The sequence below is a fragment of the Meriones unguiculatus genome, chromosome 6 (genome assembly GCF_030254825.1).
Source record: "Meriones unguiculatus strain TT.TT164.6M chromosome 6, Bangor_MerUng_6.1, whole genome shotgun sequence".
Classification (NCBI taxonomy): Eukaryota; Metazoa; Chordata; class Mammalia; order Rodentia; family Muridae; genus Meriones; species Meriones unguiculatus.
The window spans coordinates 25,062,030-25,076,333 of record NC_083354.1 but is presented as its reverse complement, the minus strand read 5'-3'; the positions used below and the strand labels follow the sequence as shown (position 1 = coordinate 25,076,333).

At 44.0% G+C, this 14,304-nt stretch overlaps 1 protein-coding gene across 29 annotated transcripts in view; it reads right to left on the bottom strand.

The window, feature by feature from the left end:
• Positions 1-14,304, bottom strand: part of Map2k5 (mitogen-activated protein kinase kinase 5) — a 222,029-nt gene that overhangs the window by 194,077 nt on the left and 13,648 nt on the right. For 4 of the 29 annotated variants that reach the window (XM_060384939.1, XM_021640465.2, XM_021640463.2 and 1 more), the window contains exon 3: positions 10,151-10,218. The exons of 24 other annotated variants lie outside the window; for them this stretch is intronic. In XM_060384939.1, coding sequence (XP_060240922.1) covers positions 10,151-10,218 — 68 coding nt within the window. Of the gene's footprint in view, positions 1-10,150; positions 10,219-14,304 lie in introns of those variants that run through there. One more of the 29 variants, XM_060384947.1, reaches the window with a different exon arrangement.

Here is a 14,304-nt window from a genome sequence, read left to right as displayed (position 1 = left end):
TGTGTGAGTGCAGCCATGTTTCCTGGCTGAGGAAATGGCACAGAGCCCTCTGCACTGACTGCCCTTGGGGACCTCTACTCAGACACGGTCCCAACCAGCACTGCCCCCACCCCGCAGCCAGCTACCCTCATGTTAGTTCCAGGAGTGTCCCCCTTGATGAAGGTGAGGTCCTTGTGGCTCTTGACCCAATCCCCCTTCTCACTAGGCATTCTCCTCCCACCTCTTCACAGGTCTCCATGAAGCCATGAAGAGGAGCCGTGAAGACTAGCAGAACCTATGGGTGTCATAAACCTTTACTTCCAGCCTACATGTCTCTGCCAAGATTTGCAGCATATGGGTGTGGTTGCTCATGCCTGGAATCCCAGCACTCAGAGAGGCAGAGCAGATCTCTGTGAGTTCAAAGCCAACTTGGTCTACAAAATGAGTCCAGGACAGCCAAGGCTACACAGAGAAGCCCTATCTAAAAAAACCTAAAAGATTTGGAGCATATCCAGTTGGCTGACTAGAGCCTTCTCCAATACTACAATCCAGAACTGAATTCCCAGCCCCTCTACTCGCCCTCAGACCCCAGCCTGGTTTTCTGCCAGCTGGGCTTACCAAGTCATTACTTGCAGGTACCCAAAGTAGGTGTCTTGAATTGACCCTGGCCACCTCTCTTGCCATTCCGACCACATGAATTCATTCACTTGCCCTCCTCCCAACTCTACTGACCTCTTACAGCCCTGCAGCCTCCACAGTCTCTGACCTGAAATAGCCCATACTATGTCTGTGTTTTAAAGCTACATTCCAGAGAAATAGGCTGTGGCTACATCACTCCCTTGCACATTCAAGCTAAGGCTCGCCATTCTCCACAGCCCATCACATACCCTCCTTCTTCTGTTATCCATACACGATGAATCCCAGGCAGCTTCTCCTGGATTCTCCAGGCAGTCTTCTGCCTCTACACCTTTAAATACACTGTTCCTCTGCCCAGAACACTTCCCCAGTCCCACAGGCCTGTCCACTGCAGAAGGACACCACCTTCCGCAGGAAGCCTCCTCTATCCTCAAAAATGGAGGAGGTGTTCTGTGCTCAGCGCTTATCACTTGTCATCCTGCCTGGTAAGGGTCGTTTTTTTATTGTCCTGATCTGGGTTTTCTCTCTGCTGTTGTCTCAACAGGACCATGGAAGGCAACTCTGTGTGTGGGGAAGAGGGAAGGGCTTGGATTGCACACTCACTGTGCCCACCTCCAGTGCGGTGCTTGGCCAGTGTGCTATCACCCAGTACGAGCTGGCTCTTGGAAACTAGCTGAATGGGTGAGTGAGTGACTCACAGAACAAGGGGGCTTTGGCCACAGCCATGTTTACTAGGTATGACCTAAAGAAAGTCACACAGGTTTGTGCCCCAATATCCTATTATAAAACTTGGGAAATTGGGGAGAGGCATGCATGAAGAAGGAGTAGGGAGGGTGGGACCGGGAGGGGAGGAGGGAGGGGCTTATGGGGAGATACAAAGTGAATAAAGTGTAAAAAATAATAATAATAAAAAAGAAAAAGAAAAAAAAACTGAAAAAAAAACCCTGGGGAAATTGCCTGCCTCACTCACCTTAAAGAAGTTGGTACATGGAAACCTTCTATAAAGTACATGTTAAAAGAAAAAAAGGCACTGACTATGAAGCTCTTACCACTAAGCGACTGAACCCAGAAAGACAATGTTCCTAAGGACAGGAGACACAGGAAGCTCTGAACAAGCCTGCTGAAGCGCATGGCCCACTACAGAGGCAGGTTAGCCAACTGCTTACTGTCACTGTCAGTGTCCCTCCCTCATCCTCAACCACCACATCGCTAAGACACACAAAGGGAGGCGCTCAGAGGAACTTTATCTAGTTTCCTTTCAGAAGCTCATGCAGGGCAGGGGCCATGCCTCAAGTATTTTGTTCTCTCATAGCAGCTGTAATCATTGGGGATCTCTGTGGGCTTTAAGGAATCCTTGGAGCTCCTGATATGACGTGTGCTATGTGGCCTGATGTCAACCTCTGGTAAAAGGGTAAAAACCTCAGACTCTGGAAGTCCCTTTGGGAACTACTGGATGTACCTACACAAAACACCTACTGCAGATATTTCTCAGGAAGGAAAGGGGGACTCTCCCTGACCCTAGCGCCTAACTTCCTCACAGACAAAAGCTATATGGGCCCTCTTCAGTATGTACACACATTTACAGCAGGCTGGTTTCCTCAATCTCCCCTCACATGCTTCTAAAGGACAGAGACTTTTGTGTAAGACATCCCACTTATAAGGAGTATGTACACTGGTTGCTTCCTACGAATAAGCAAATCTTCACACTCCTGTGTGGTCAGTGCACAAACATTTCCTACAGTAAGTAGTTTCGTCAGAAACTACTGCAGCAATCCATAAGCTACCCACAGCCCGTGGTTAATTCGTTAGTTTTCCCAGTGAAGCACTCAGCAATCTTAGCTTTGTCTACAAGTCCCATTATCACAATGAGACAGCCACCAACTGTACCTTCCTTCAAGTATCCCTTATGCCACACACTAGGAGTGCCACTCACTCCTCCACTCTACCGAGCTCTCACAGCCACCTCCCCAGCCCAGTCCTCATTGCAATCTCTTTTGCATGCCAGTTAGTAGCTAGCGCTTACTATTTGCCTCCCAGTCACCTGGTTCCCTAACAACTCAGAGGCCCCACCTCAAGGAGCCTCGGAACTGACTCTAGGCCAAGGGCCCACACGGATTCACAACGGATTCAGGCTTCTGGTGAAAAGGTCAACAGAGACCAACTCTGAGGTCTGCTTCCAGGCGAATGCTACCACACACACGTATCTATTAATGATTTGGAAGTGAACATAACAGCAAGCTGACCATGTTTAGTAATGATACCCATTTGTTTTGACTAGCAAAATATAAAGGGCTTTAGGGAACTCCAGACAATCTTAACAGAAGTGCGGGAAGCCATCAGCAGGTATGATCCAACTTTGCTCAGGTAATGCACCCCGGCAGGAGAGATTTAAATTAGCAGAGCAATGGGTCTAACAAGTTCTGGCTGAACTTCTCAGATGAAGCTTTGAGTCTCATGGTGATTAGCTTGGGGCAGTGTCCTCACTAACCTTCGACTTAACTCCTAGGAGCTCTGCTATCCTCGCTAATGAAGTCTAAATTGCCAACTTACACCATCCACTTCAACAGAACAAGACGACCAGTACATGGAGACAGGAGGCCAAGAGGGACATTCCTCCAGAGATGTTGCTCTGTGGAGTATGAGCAAGCGATATCAGTGTCAAAACACTGGATGAAAGCTGCAGCACAGGCCCAGAGTTCCCTGGTGATGGAGGCCTACCTGTGCTTTTCCTGTGCTTCCAAAGCTGCACAACAAATCCCTTCTTGATGTCAGGCATGCCCCGAGCTATTTCAGACGGTGGGCAAAAATAAGAGGGTGCAACAATTTCAGCTCTATTTCAAGAGACCCCAAATGTCCTTGGAAACACAGAAGGGAAAAGTAAGATGATCTGGCTCTGAAAATAAGTTTTATTCTACTAACTCTCCTCATCATTTCTCCACCATGCCTGAAAAGTGTGTGTGTGTGTGTGTGTGTGTGTGTGTGTACACTGAATAGGATGAAAAAACAAAAACTATTGTTGTTTTTACTAGTGGCTTGTGGTCCTTATTTGAGTAAATAGAATATAGTCTAAAACAAGTTCTTGCCATGCCTGTCTTGAGTCAGTGTTCTAGTGCTGTCAAGAGCTACTATGAGCAAGGCAACTCTTATGAAGGAAAGCACTGGGCTTGCTTAGTCTCAGAGGTTTACTCCGTCATTACAGAAGCATGGCGGAATGCACAGCACTGGAGCGGCAGCTGAGAACCTATGTCCTGATCCGCAGGCAGGCAGAAAAGAAAAGGAGAGGCAAGGGAGACTGGCCTGGCAGGAGTTTTTGAAACCCCAAAGCATATCCCCAGTGACACACTTCCTCCTGCTGGTGACTAAGCATTCAAATATGTGAGCCTCTGGGGGCCATTCTTATTTGAACCACCACAGTTCTGCTTCCCCTTCTCTTCATCATCTCTCCAGTCTGAAGGGCGCTCTGCATAATTAAATTTTTAACGCCACGGAGTTGGACACTCACCACTTAGTGAAGGCTGAGCTGACTTTGCCCTCTGCAAAGCACACTGTTGAATAAACAGTGTACTTAAAAGCACCATGTGAACAATGTTCTTTAAAGAAAACTTCCTGCCAGCAAAGGGGTTCTTTTTTTTTTTAAGATGTATTTATTTATTTATTTATTATCTATACAGTGTTCTGCCTGCACGTACACCTGCAGGCCTGAAAGGGGGCACCAGATCTCATTTATAGATGGCTGTGAGCCATCATATGGTTGCTGGGAACTGAACTCAGAACTTCTGGAATAACAGCCAGCCAGTGCTCCTAACCTCTGAGCCATCTCTCCAGCCCGCCAAGGGGTTCTTAAACATTATACTCCCAAATGGACAGCATAGTTTGTGGTAAAACTTGGGCAAAATATTTTAAACTTCCAAAAACCACAATTTTTTTTTCATTCTTGTTTGAACTCAGGTGCATAGACACTGTAGTAAACAAACAAAACATTTTTTTATAATCAAGGGGAAAAAAGTAGTATGTACAAAATTTCTCAGTAAAACTTACTGGCTAACAGAACAGAAACCATACTTGAAACAGATGGGGTCCAGTGGAGCCTCTGCCCAGGCCTCCTTGGTCCACACCTGAGACCCTAACACATATCTGAAGCTGATGTCAAAGGCTGTATGTTTTCACCTGTGAACAGAGCGCACGCGAGACCTGTGAGCCGCTTTCCAGCTCTACTCAAGTTAACCATGATTCTAGAGACAATCTCCCAGTTATGCAGAGCAGGGTAGAGATAATTAGAGCCCAATTTACAGAGTGCTCCAAAGGTCAAAGAGCGCTTTTCCCTGACGGTACCCACAGTCTAACAAGGCACACGATGGTCAAGTACACCAAAGGGAACACTTGCACTCAGTGTAAGCACAGAGTCTCTGCTCTAGTAAGAGGCATGACAGTAGAGCACATCCTGTGCTCTTCTAGCAACACGGGGAAATGAGAGAGAAAACGGGCAAGACGAAGAGAATCCCTCTTGTTAGTGCTCTGCTCCACTCACACAAACTGCAGGAGTAAGAGAATCTGATGGGGAAAAGTCCTATGCTAGACAGGACTGAGGAGAGAGAAACATGAGTCACCCGCAATCGCACCGTGCTGCTGCATGGATGCTGCATCCCTCTGAGAAAGGCCACCCAAAAGAAGAGCTTAGTATCACAAGCCCTCGCAGACAGCCTCCACAGCACGCCACCAGCAGTACAACAGATGGCAGGAGAACAGCGGCCACCTATTTTTAATTTTCTAAAAACCGAGAGCGGAAAATAAGAATAAAATTTAAACTACATTAAGGGAATATCTAACAGGATCCTTTAAATAATTCGCCATGATCAGGTATTTAGTTTTCAGAATATGTTGGTTGTATGTTTTTCTAATAAAGCATTTCAAATTCTAATTAAAAAAATACTTTATAGAAGAATTAAAAAGATACAATAGTATCAGAGGAGAAGCCATGATCCCAGAAGTGGAATATTCTAGCAGTATAACTTACAAGAGACTACGCTATAAAAACAGATTGTTGATTAACACAAACTCATAACGAAATGCAGAGCTATCACCACACTGCTGTAATAACATTTGGCTGCTGAAGTCTCTCAATACATTAAATATCTCCTTGGAGACCAAATTACTTTACATTTTCTTAAAAGACAATTTATTATAGCTTTGTTTTCTTCTCATTATCTCTTAAAAATATATTGAATGGAGAAAAGAATACAACTTCTAAATAACTTATGTGAAATGATCCTGATGTGTGACAGCAGCCTTCAGTTTGTTTGCTGGTTATTATTTAACAGCGCACAACCTGCTGCCAGGACATGCCCTCACTGCCACAGGACGGGCCCTGCTCCCATGCATCAAAAACCACTGTATGCCATTATTACAGCACTCATAAAATTAACAGCCTCAGGCTGCTAGTGATTTAAATAATTGATAAGTTTTCAATTAAAAAGCCAACATTTTCAGGTCTAATACAAAAATCTATTTAAATTACTGATAAAAACTTGGACTTGTGTTGGCCCAAAGCCAGAATGCCCTTGCATCCGGTTTTGGGGGAGGAGGAATGATTCAGCATGCTTTGACACAGACATGGCATTTTTTTTTTTTTTTACTCTTATACAGAGATCTAGGCTGTTCACTCTCTTATGTTTGTAATGATTAGAAGAAAGTGATTAAAGGACAATGGTAAAACATCTCTACTTTTGTTTTCATGACTTTACAGTGACTAGAATTTTACTGAATTTCACATGAACGCCTAAGCTGCTGTATCTTGTTCTTACAATAAAAATGCAGTCCTCTAGTGGGATCTTCCCACGCCTCTACACCAAATCCTGTTCAGAGCTAAGCTGAATTTATTTTTAATTAATTAATTAATTAATTAATTTTGACAACAGACCTCACCGTGTAGCTCTGGCAAGACTAGAACTCTCTATGTAGAGCTGGCTGGCCTCACACTCTCAGACATCTGCCTCCTGAGAGCAGGGATTAAAGGTGTGAGCTACCACACCCAGCATATCAATTTGGATTAAAAAAAATAAATACTGAGAAAATTATCCATTTCTTTTAGATTTTCAAACTTTGTGGAGTAAAGGTTTTTAAAGCACGACTTCATGATTCTTTGAATTTCCTTGGTGTCTGTTATTATGTCTCCCTTTTGGTTTCTGATATTATTAATTTGGGCATTCTCTCTCCCTCTTTTAGTTAGTTTGGATGAGGGTTTATCTATCTTGTTGATTTTCTCAAAGAACCAGCTCTTTGTTTCACTGATTCTTTGTATTGCTCTTTGTTTCTATTTTATTGATTTCAGCCCTCAGTGTGATTATTTCCCGCTCTACTCCTCTTGGGTGTGCTTACTTCTGTTCTAGAGCTTTCAGTATGTGAGCTCTCCAATTTTTATGTAAGCGATGATCTCCATCTAACTAATCCCTTCCCCTGGAGCTTGGGCAACCTGGAGAAAGAAGGGGAGAAGAACTGTGGAGCCAAAGGGGTCAAGAACACTAGCAGAACATAGCGTGACGCACAGAATCAACCAAGCGCGGCTCCCCAGGCTCACAGGCACTGAAGTGGCAATCATGGAGCCTGCTTGGGTCGGACCTAGGTCATCTGCGTGTATATTATGGTTGCTAGCTTGGTGTTTTGTTTTTTTTGCAGGACTCTGCACCTTTAACCCCAGCACTCAGGAGGCAGAGGTAGCTGGATCTGAGTTCAAGGCCAGCCTGGCTAGAGAGTAAGTTCCAGGCCAGACAGGACTATACGGAGAAACAGTCTCAAACACAAACAAAGAAAGCTTAAGTTATAAGGAATGTATGGTGCAGACAGCATAATTACAGCATAATTACTGTGTAAGTGAGCCATTCAATTCTATAAGGCCTTAACATAAAGTTTCCAGCAGGATTTTCTAGGTGGGAGACAAGGAAGATACTGTGTGAAAGAATGAATGGCTGTGGGTTTTGAAAACGCTAAACTTAAAATCTGCATTTTCTTTCTTTTTAAAATTTACTTTTAGTTATGTATAATTCTGTGTGTGGGTTTGTACGTGTGCATGCAGGTGTCCACAAAGACCACAAGGAAATGTCAAATCTCCTGGGACTGTAGTTACAGGCAGTTGTGAGCCACCCAGTGTAGGTGCTGGGAGGCAAACTCAGTCTTTGGCTAAAGAGTACCTGCTCTTCACTACTGAGCCGTTTATTTCTTCAGCACGGAGTTCTGAGCTTGCAACAAAGCGTTACAACCATGGGTCTGTCTCCCGACCATTTTCAGCACAGAGAACAGGGACTCTAAGTGTAGCTCCACGATGGAGTACGTGCTTGGGAAATACGGGGCTCTGGTTCAATCTCTAACCCTAAAAAGCAAGATTACTATCTACCAGAGAGTGCTTATCTTCACTTTTTAAGGGCTGAGGAGATGGCCCATTGGGAAAGTGCTGCCTCAAAAGGATGAGGGCTTCCCCAGAATCCGTGTAAAGCCAGGTATGGTGGCGTGTGTCCATGACCCCAGAGCTCAGACAATGTGACGGAGGACGGAGACAAGAGACTCCACAGAAGCTTGAAGGCCAGCTAGCCTGGCATAAGCAATGGCTAACATAAATGAAAGCTTGACTCCAACAGGCAGAAAGTGAAAACTGATACCCAAGGTTGTCCTCTGACCTCCACATGCATGCACACACCTGCACTCACACGTGTGCACACACATACATGTACGCTACCACCCCTAAACACAAATAAGTAAAAATTCATTTAAAAAATGATTTCAAGCCATGAGTTTACACATGTGGCACTCAGAAATGGAAACGATTAGTAGCATCACGAGAGTCCCACTCAGTAGCACTCTCTTTTACAAGACACAATTTGCAAAGTCTTCTGAAAAGTCAATGCTTCTTCTGTATGGGTCTGTTGACTGGCCATGGAAGTAAACTGCTGTCAGCTCTCTGCCAAGGACTCCCATTAGAAAGACAGAGCCCGTCAGCGTGCGTGTGCTTTCTGAAAACAAAGGAGTCACGCTCTCGGGAGAGTTAGCCAATCCATCAAGAGTAGCGCCGCCTTGGCAAAGACAATCCCGCTCTGCCTTCCACATACCGATGAGCTCAGCTCTAAATTCTCAGGACACAAAGACTCCCACATAAGTTAATGGGAAGTCAATGGGAAATTGACTTTTCCTACTCTGGGCTGGTAGGAATGCAATGCTCTGTTAATCATGCCATCCTTCTTGTTCTCTTTCCTCCTACCCTAAATTAAAACTATTGGCGGAAACCCACACAGACAGTTTACAGTTTTCATTACAATGAAACAATATCCTGGCTGAGGTTGAGGGATCTCAAAAGCACACATCCTAACTGCTGGCTGCAATTAGCTTCAGAGAGAAGCATTGTCTGGCATTGTCCACCTTGCCCACTGTCATATCACTTGCATCTGAACGGTGCTTTCACGTCGGCATGCTGTTTGGCCATGATGATGACCCTGTGCAGTAGGAAGGACGCGTGTTATTACCCGCCACTGACAGATGAGGCAACTGTAGTGCTGAAAGGTTAAGTGATCTGCCTCAGGCCAGGAACCCAAAGCAGAGCTGTGGTTTCCCCTTCTAGCACAGTGCTCTTCACCAGACCACAGAAAAGGCTTTCCAAACAGATTATAAACTCAGGTAAAATAAAACTTGGGAGAAAAGCTCAAACCAGGGCTCAGGGAAGCTACATGTCTCTTGCTGTTTATGAATTTTTCTCAATTGGTACTGAAGCTCCAGAAGTGTACCCTTCCTGCTACCTTTTTCATCTCAGACAAATGTTAGTGCCAAATTCCAGCAAAAGTGGAGATAGCAAAGAGAAGTCTATTGTCAGATCACTTGGGTCAGCGAGCAGCCCTGCTGTTCATTTCAAGGTGCAAGCAGTGCATACAATAACCGGGTGTACATCTTTAAATCCTGTCCATAAAAGCCTGCAGCTATGTTATAGTTATAGTCTGGAAGGGTGAAAGAGATCTCTAGTCAAAAGTAGATTTTGAAAAAATTCTTAGAGCCCAGGGGTTCATTTTTAATGAGCCGTTACTTTAAGTACTGCATAAAAAATACAGGAAATTGATAGTCCATTTAGTCTGCACCATACCTAATGCAAAAGTCATTAAGATGCATTATTCTTAATGTTCATGATATGATCAGTAAGTGTCTTTTGAAAATAATGCCCTTAACTTTCACATAAGGAACTCTTTGAAAACCTTATTATACAGAAAAATGCTATGGCAACTGTGATTTACTTACTATCTTCACTGTGCCCAAGAAACAGCATCCTCAATTACATTAACATTCTTTAAAAATAGTCCTTGTTTGCTAGGCTGATGGCTCAGCTAATCAGCACTTGCCACCAGGCCTGACAAACCTGAGTTAAATCCTCAGAACTCACATGGTAGAAGGAGGGACCCAACTCCTGCCAAGTTGTCCTCTGACCTACACACACACACACACACACACACACACACACAGTGTTGGTTTTTTAAAATAAAGTAACCCTCTCATGTGGTACACTTACGTATGACAGCATTGCCTTCATCTCTTCATCACTTCTTACTGTAATCCGATCACCATCTTCATCTTCATCTGTTTAAAAATGAGTATGATGAAAGTAGTAAGACCTGTGTTCTTTTTTTTAAGACATTTCATCTTTTAATTCTGTATATGTGAGGGAGGGTGTGCACATGCGTGCCATGCTCACAGAGGCTAGAAAAGGAGTTGGATCCCCTGCTAAAGAAAGAACTAAGGCTTTCTTTTAAAAGGAAGATGAAAATCAAAATATTTCTCTAGTTATTCTATACATATACGAAAGTCAACTAGATTTATCTGTAGTGTGACAAGACCAGCTCTGAGAGCGGCCCTGACAGGACTTCCTTATGTGGCATCGTGTTCCTCACTTCTCAATGCTTCCTCCCTCCCAGGCAACCCATCACACACTGAAGCAGGGTGATAATCTACTACACACTGCATCCCAGAAGCTGCTGACTTGTGCTTTATATGCAGTACCACCTTAAGAACCACACTGCAAGCCTGCAATGTGGGCACCAGGGTATTTCTGCTTTACAGAAGACAAGCCTGGGGTCTCAGACAAGGCTAAAAGCAAAGCAACTCTAACAGCGCACTCCCATCTTACATCCTATCTTCAAAGCTCTCTCCAAAGAGTTTCATTTGTCCCAGCCCTCTGACCTGCAAGCCTCAATTGGGGATTCATGCTATTTTGAAATAATGTAATAGACTTGAGAATATTAAGACTATGGAACCCGTAACCAGAATGTGCACAGCTGAATAAGTACTGAAGAGGGCACATCTAGAAATAATGTGCTCATTTCAGTAATTCTCTTAGTTTTAAGAACTGCTCTTAATCTAAAGATAGACCTCCTGAGAAGATCAGATCTCAATTTTAACCGAAAATAGAACTGTTGGCTGAATCGCCACCCACATCTTTTCCCAGGCTGGATTCAGAATGACTTCTGGTTATGTTGAGAGTAAGAACATATGGGTGATGGCTCAGTGGATAAAAAGCATTTGCTTCCAAGCCTGACAACCTGAGTTCAATCCCTAGAACCTACATTGTGAAAGGAGAGAGACTTCCATCCCAGAAGTGGTCCTCTGCCCCCCCATGCATAAAAGCACACAAATTGAATGAATGAATGAATGAATGAATGAATGAATGAATGAAATAACAAAATATTAACAAGAATAGGAGCATCTGACAGCTGATGTGGAAGCACTAAATACATAGTTGAAAGAAAAACGCCTGAAATACTTGAACAGTGTACACAGCCTGCCCAGGTAACAATCCAGAAGGGATGGGTCCCGCGCAGGATGCTCAGAATCTGAGTACTTGCTAGCAGTTGACATTACTGTCCACAGCATATAACTGCTGACTTGATTAGATGTGCCTATTCCAAACCTGGCCAATTGGACATCTCATCATAAGAGATAAGTCTGCACAGCTCTGAAAGAACAGGGAGGGCCTGGGTTCACTCCACTAATCCCCCACTGCATGCCAACAAGCACACCCTCCTGTCCAGCTGAAGATGTCCTGTTTGGTAGCAAACCATGGGGGTCATGGGCAGGAGTCTGTGCTTTTCCCAATTAGTCTATTACTAAGCAAAATACTACAGGTTCCTTTTTGTTCTCAGTAGCCAGCAGCAACTTGACAGCACCATGGAAAGTAGCATTTCCCTCAGTTTCCCTCGGTGACTTGAACCAACAGCTCTCAAAGGGTCTTCTTTGCAAAGCCTCATGCTGCTGAGGCCCCAAGCCTACTGAACCCGTATCTCCGAGTCGCTATCCAAACAGTTGGGTGCTGCCAACAATCCTACTGAAAACTCTACAACCAAGAGTTAGAGCCACCACATTGGTATGCAAAAAGGTACAGTCTCACATCCCTGCACATCTGAGCAATTTCTACACATAAAGAATGTTCTTTCTGTCGCTGTTTGGTTTTCAGTGCAGACTTTCTAAGGGCAAACTGGAGAGAAACACCATGCTGGCAGAAACACTAGAAACTTATTTCCATACAGGTCTTAGAAAGCTAAAATATGCAAGGCTAAGCTGGAAGTCCTCTTTGAAGTTCAGGAGACAAAGAAGAAAAAAGAGACAGTATAAAAGTATATAAGATTATGTACTACCACACACAAACGCCACTTCACAGTCTTGCTTTAAAGCCAAGTCAAAGAGGACTAGGAAGATGGCTCAGCTGGTAAAGCAAATATGATCACTTTGCTGGAGAGATGTCCTGTGCCTTGTTGGCCAGCCAGACTAGCCAAGCTCCAGATTTTGTAAGAGAACCTGTCTTAAAGAACAAAATGGATCCCAGCACTCTGGAAGGCAGAGGCAGGCAAATCTCTGTGAGTTCAAGGCCAGCCTGCTCTACAAAGTGAGTCCAGGACAGCCAAGGCTACACAGAGAAACCCTGTCTTGAAAAACAAAGCAAGAAAAGAAAAGAATGAAATGGAGAAACCTGTATGAAAAACAAAACAAATGAATAAAATAGATACGAAAACAGACAGCTGAAGTCAACTGTGGCTTCCACAGACACGCTCAACCATGTGCACACACACACACACACACGCAACAACACTCACACAAATCAATCGATCTGGGTCAAATTCTGTCCAATATGAAGGAGATTTTGGTAAATCTCATTTCTGTACCAGAGCCAGCTATGCAGATAATGATTACAAAGGGACAGCTAATATTCAAATTTTAACACACACACACACACACACACACACACACACACGACCTCAGAAAAAGTATTCTCTGACTAGAACAGGAAAGTGCTCAGGGTTTAGTTAAACAGGTGAAGAGCCTTTTATGGCTTCTGATAAGAAAGCATAAATTCCAAGAACACTATTTATGTAATTATCTCTGTAAATTAAGATAAGGAAGTACTGATGGAGAGAAGTGAGGTGGGGAGATGGAATGGGTGGGGCTCTCTGAATTCTCAAACCCAGCCTTAGGTACCCAAGACTACTTAGAAGAAAGTGTTCTGGAATTCTGGTTTCTGTACAAGCTTGAGATTCTTTCCTGGGGAAGTCAGCTAGCAGAGCAATTCCTCACAGAGCACGTCATGCAAAACAGACAGACCCACTGCCAAGTACTTAAGCAGACAGGAAGGTTTGGAAGAAAAGTGCTGACACTATCCTGCAGTATGGTGTGTGACTCCAAGAGAGAGATCTCAGACCAGTTGAAAGGAGCATTCCAATTAAGCCTGGTGATAAAATCAGGCTTATGTGGCATGGTGGCTCTTATGGACTAACAGGAGACCCTATGGATGGCAGTCTTGGTTTCTTAGGGAACTGCTTTACCCTCTAATTTCCATGTTTAGCTGCTTTAGCTGCTTTCCCTGTTCTTGTCAAAGGGAAAGCTGTGTTGGAAAAACAACCACACTCAGGAGAGCACAGGTGATGTGGCCAAAAAGCAAAACCAAACCTATCCCTGACCCCATGAGGACTGGCTCAGGAACAAACCATTCACCTCAGGTGTTTGAAGAGAGAACGCACCTCTCTCTAAGTTAAATGACAGGCCTGGGAAGCAAGTGAAAGGAGAAAGCAGGCATACTACCAAGCAGCTTAGCAGGCAGTGACCTGAAACACTTTCAAACCAAAAGTTAGACCTGTTCAAACAGCTCCACCAAATGCCCAGGCTATATGCCTTTCAAACTGTGTCAACTGTTCAAAAACTACACTGGCTGGAGCAATAAATCCTAAGAACTTACTAAAAAGGAACCAAGACTTCTAAAGGTCTGAGCAGCTGGTAAAGCTCAGGAGGAAGCAGTGCTGAGCAAAAGAAGAAAAGGAACCTGAACTCTTTTCTGTCTTATATATGAAGGCTCTTTGCCATCTGACCAAAATAACATTACTGGATATAACCGGGGTGGGGGTGCTCAGAGATCTGACACACTGGCTCACAATGACAATCCCAGACTCCTCTAGTTGCCTGGAGCATAGTAATATGATTTTCCAGCACATTAGCGAAGCAAAAGGAGAACCGGAAAGTCTATGTACTGGCTGGATTTTGTTAATGTCACTTAAAATGGAGGCAAAAATCCTAGCAAGATACCAAATAGAGTACGGCAGATGGCAAACAAATATTATGAAGCAATCTTTACGAAATCTGCAGTGTGTCACAAATATACAAAATGGCAGAGTTTGGGAAAAG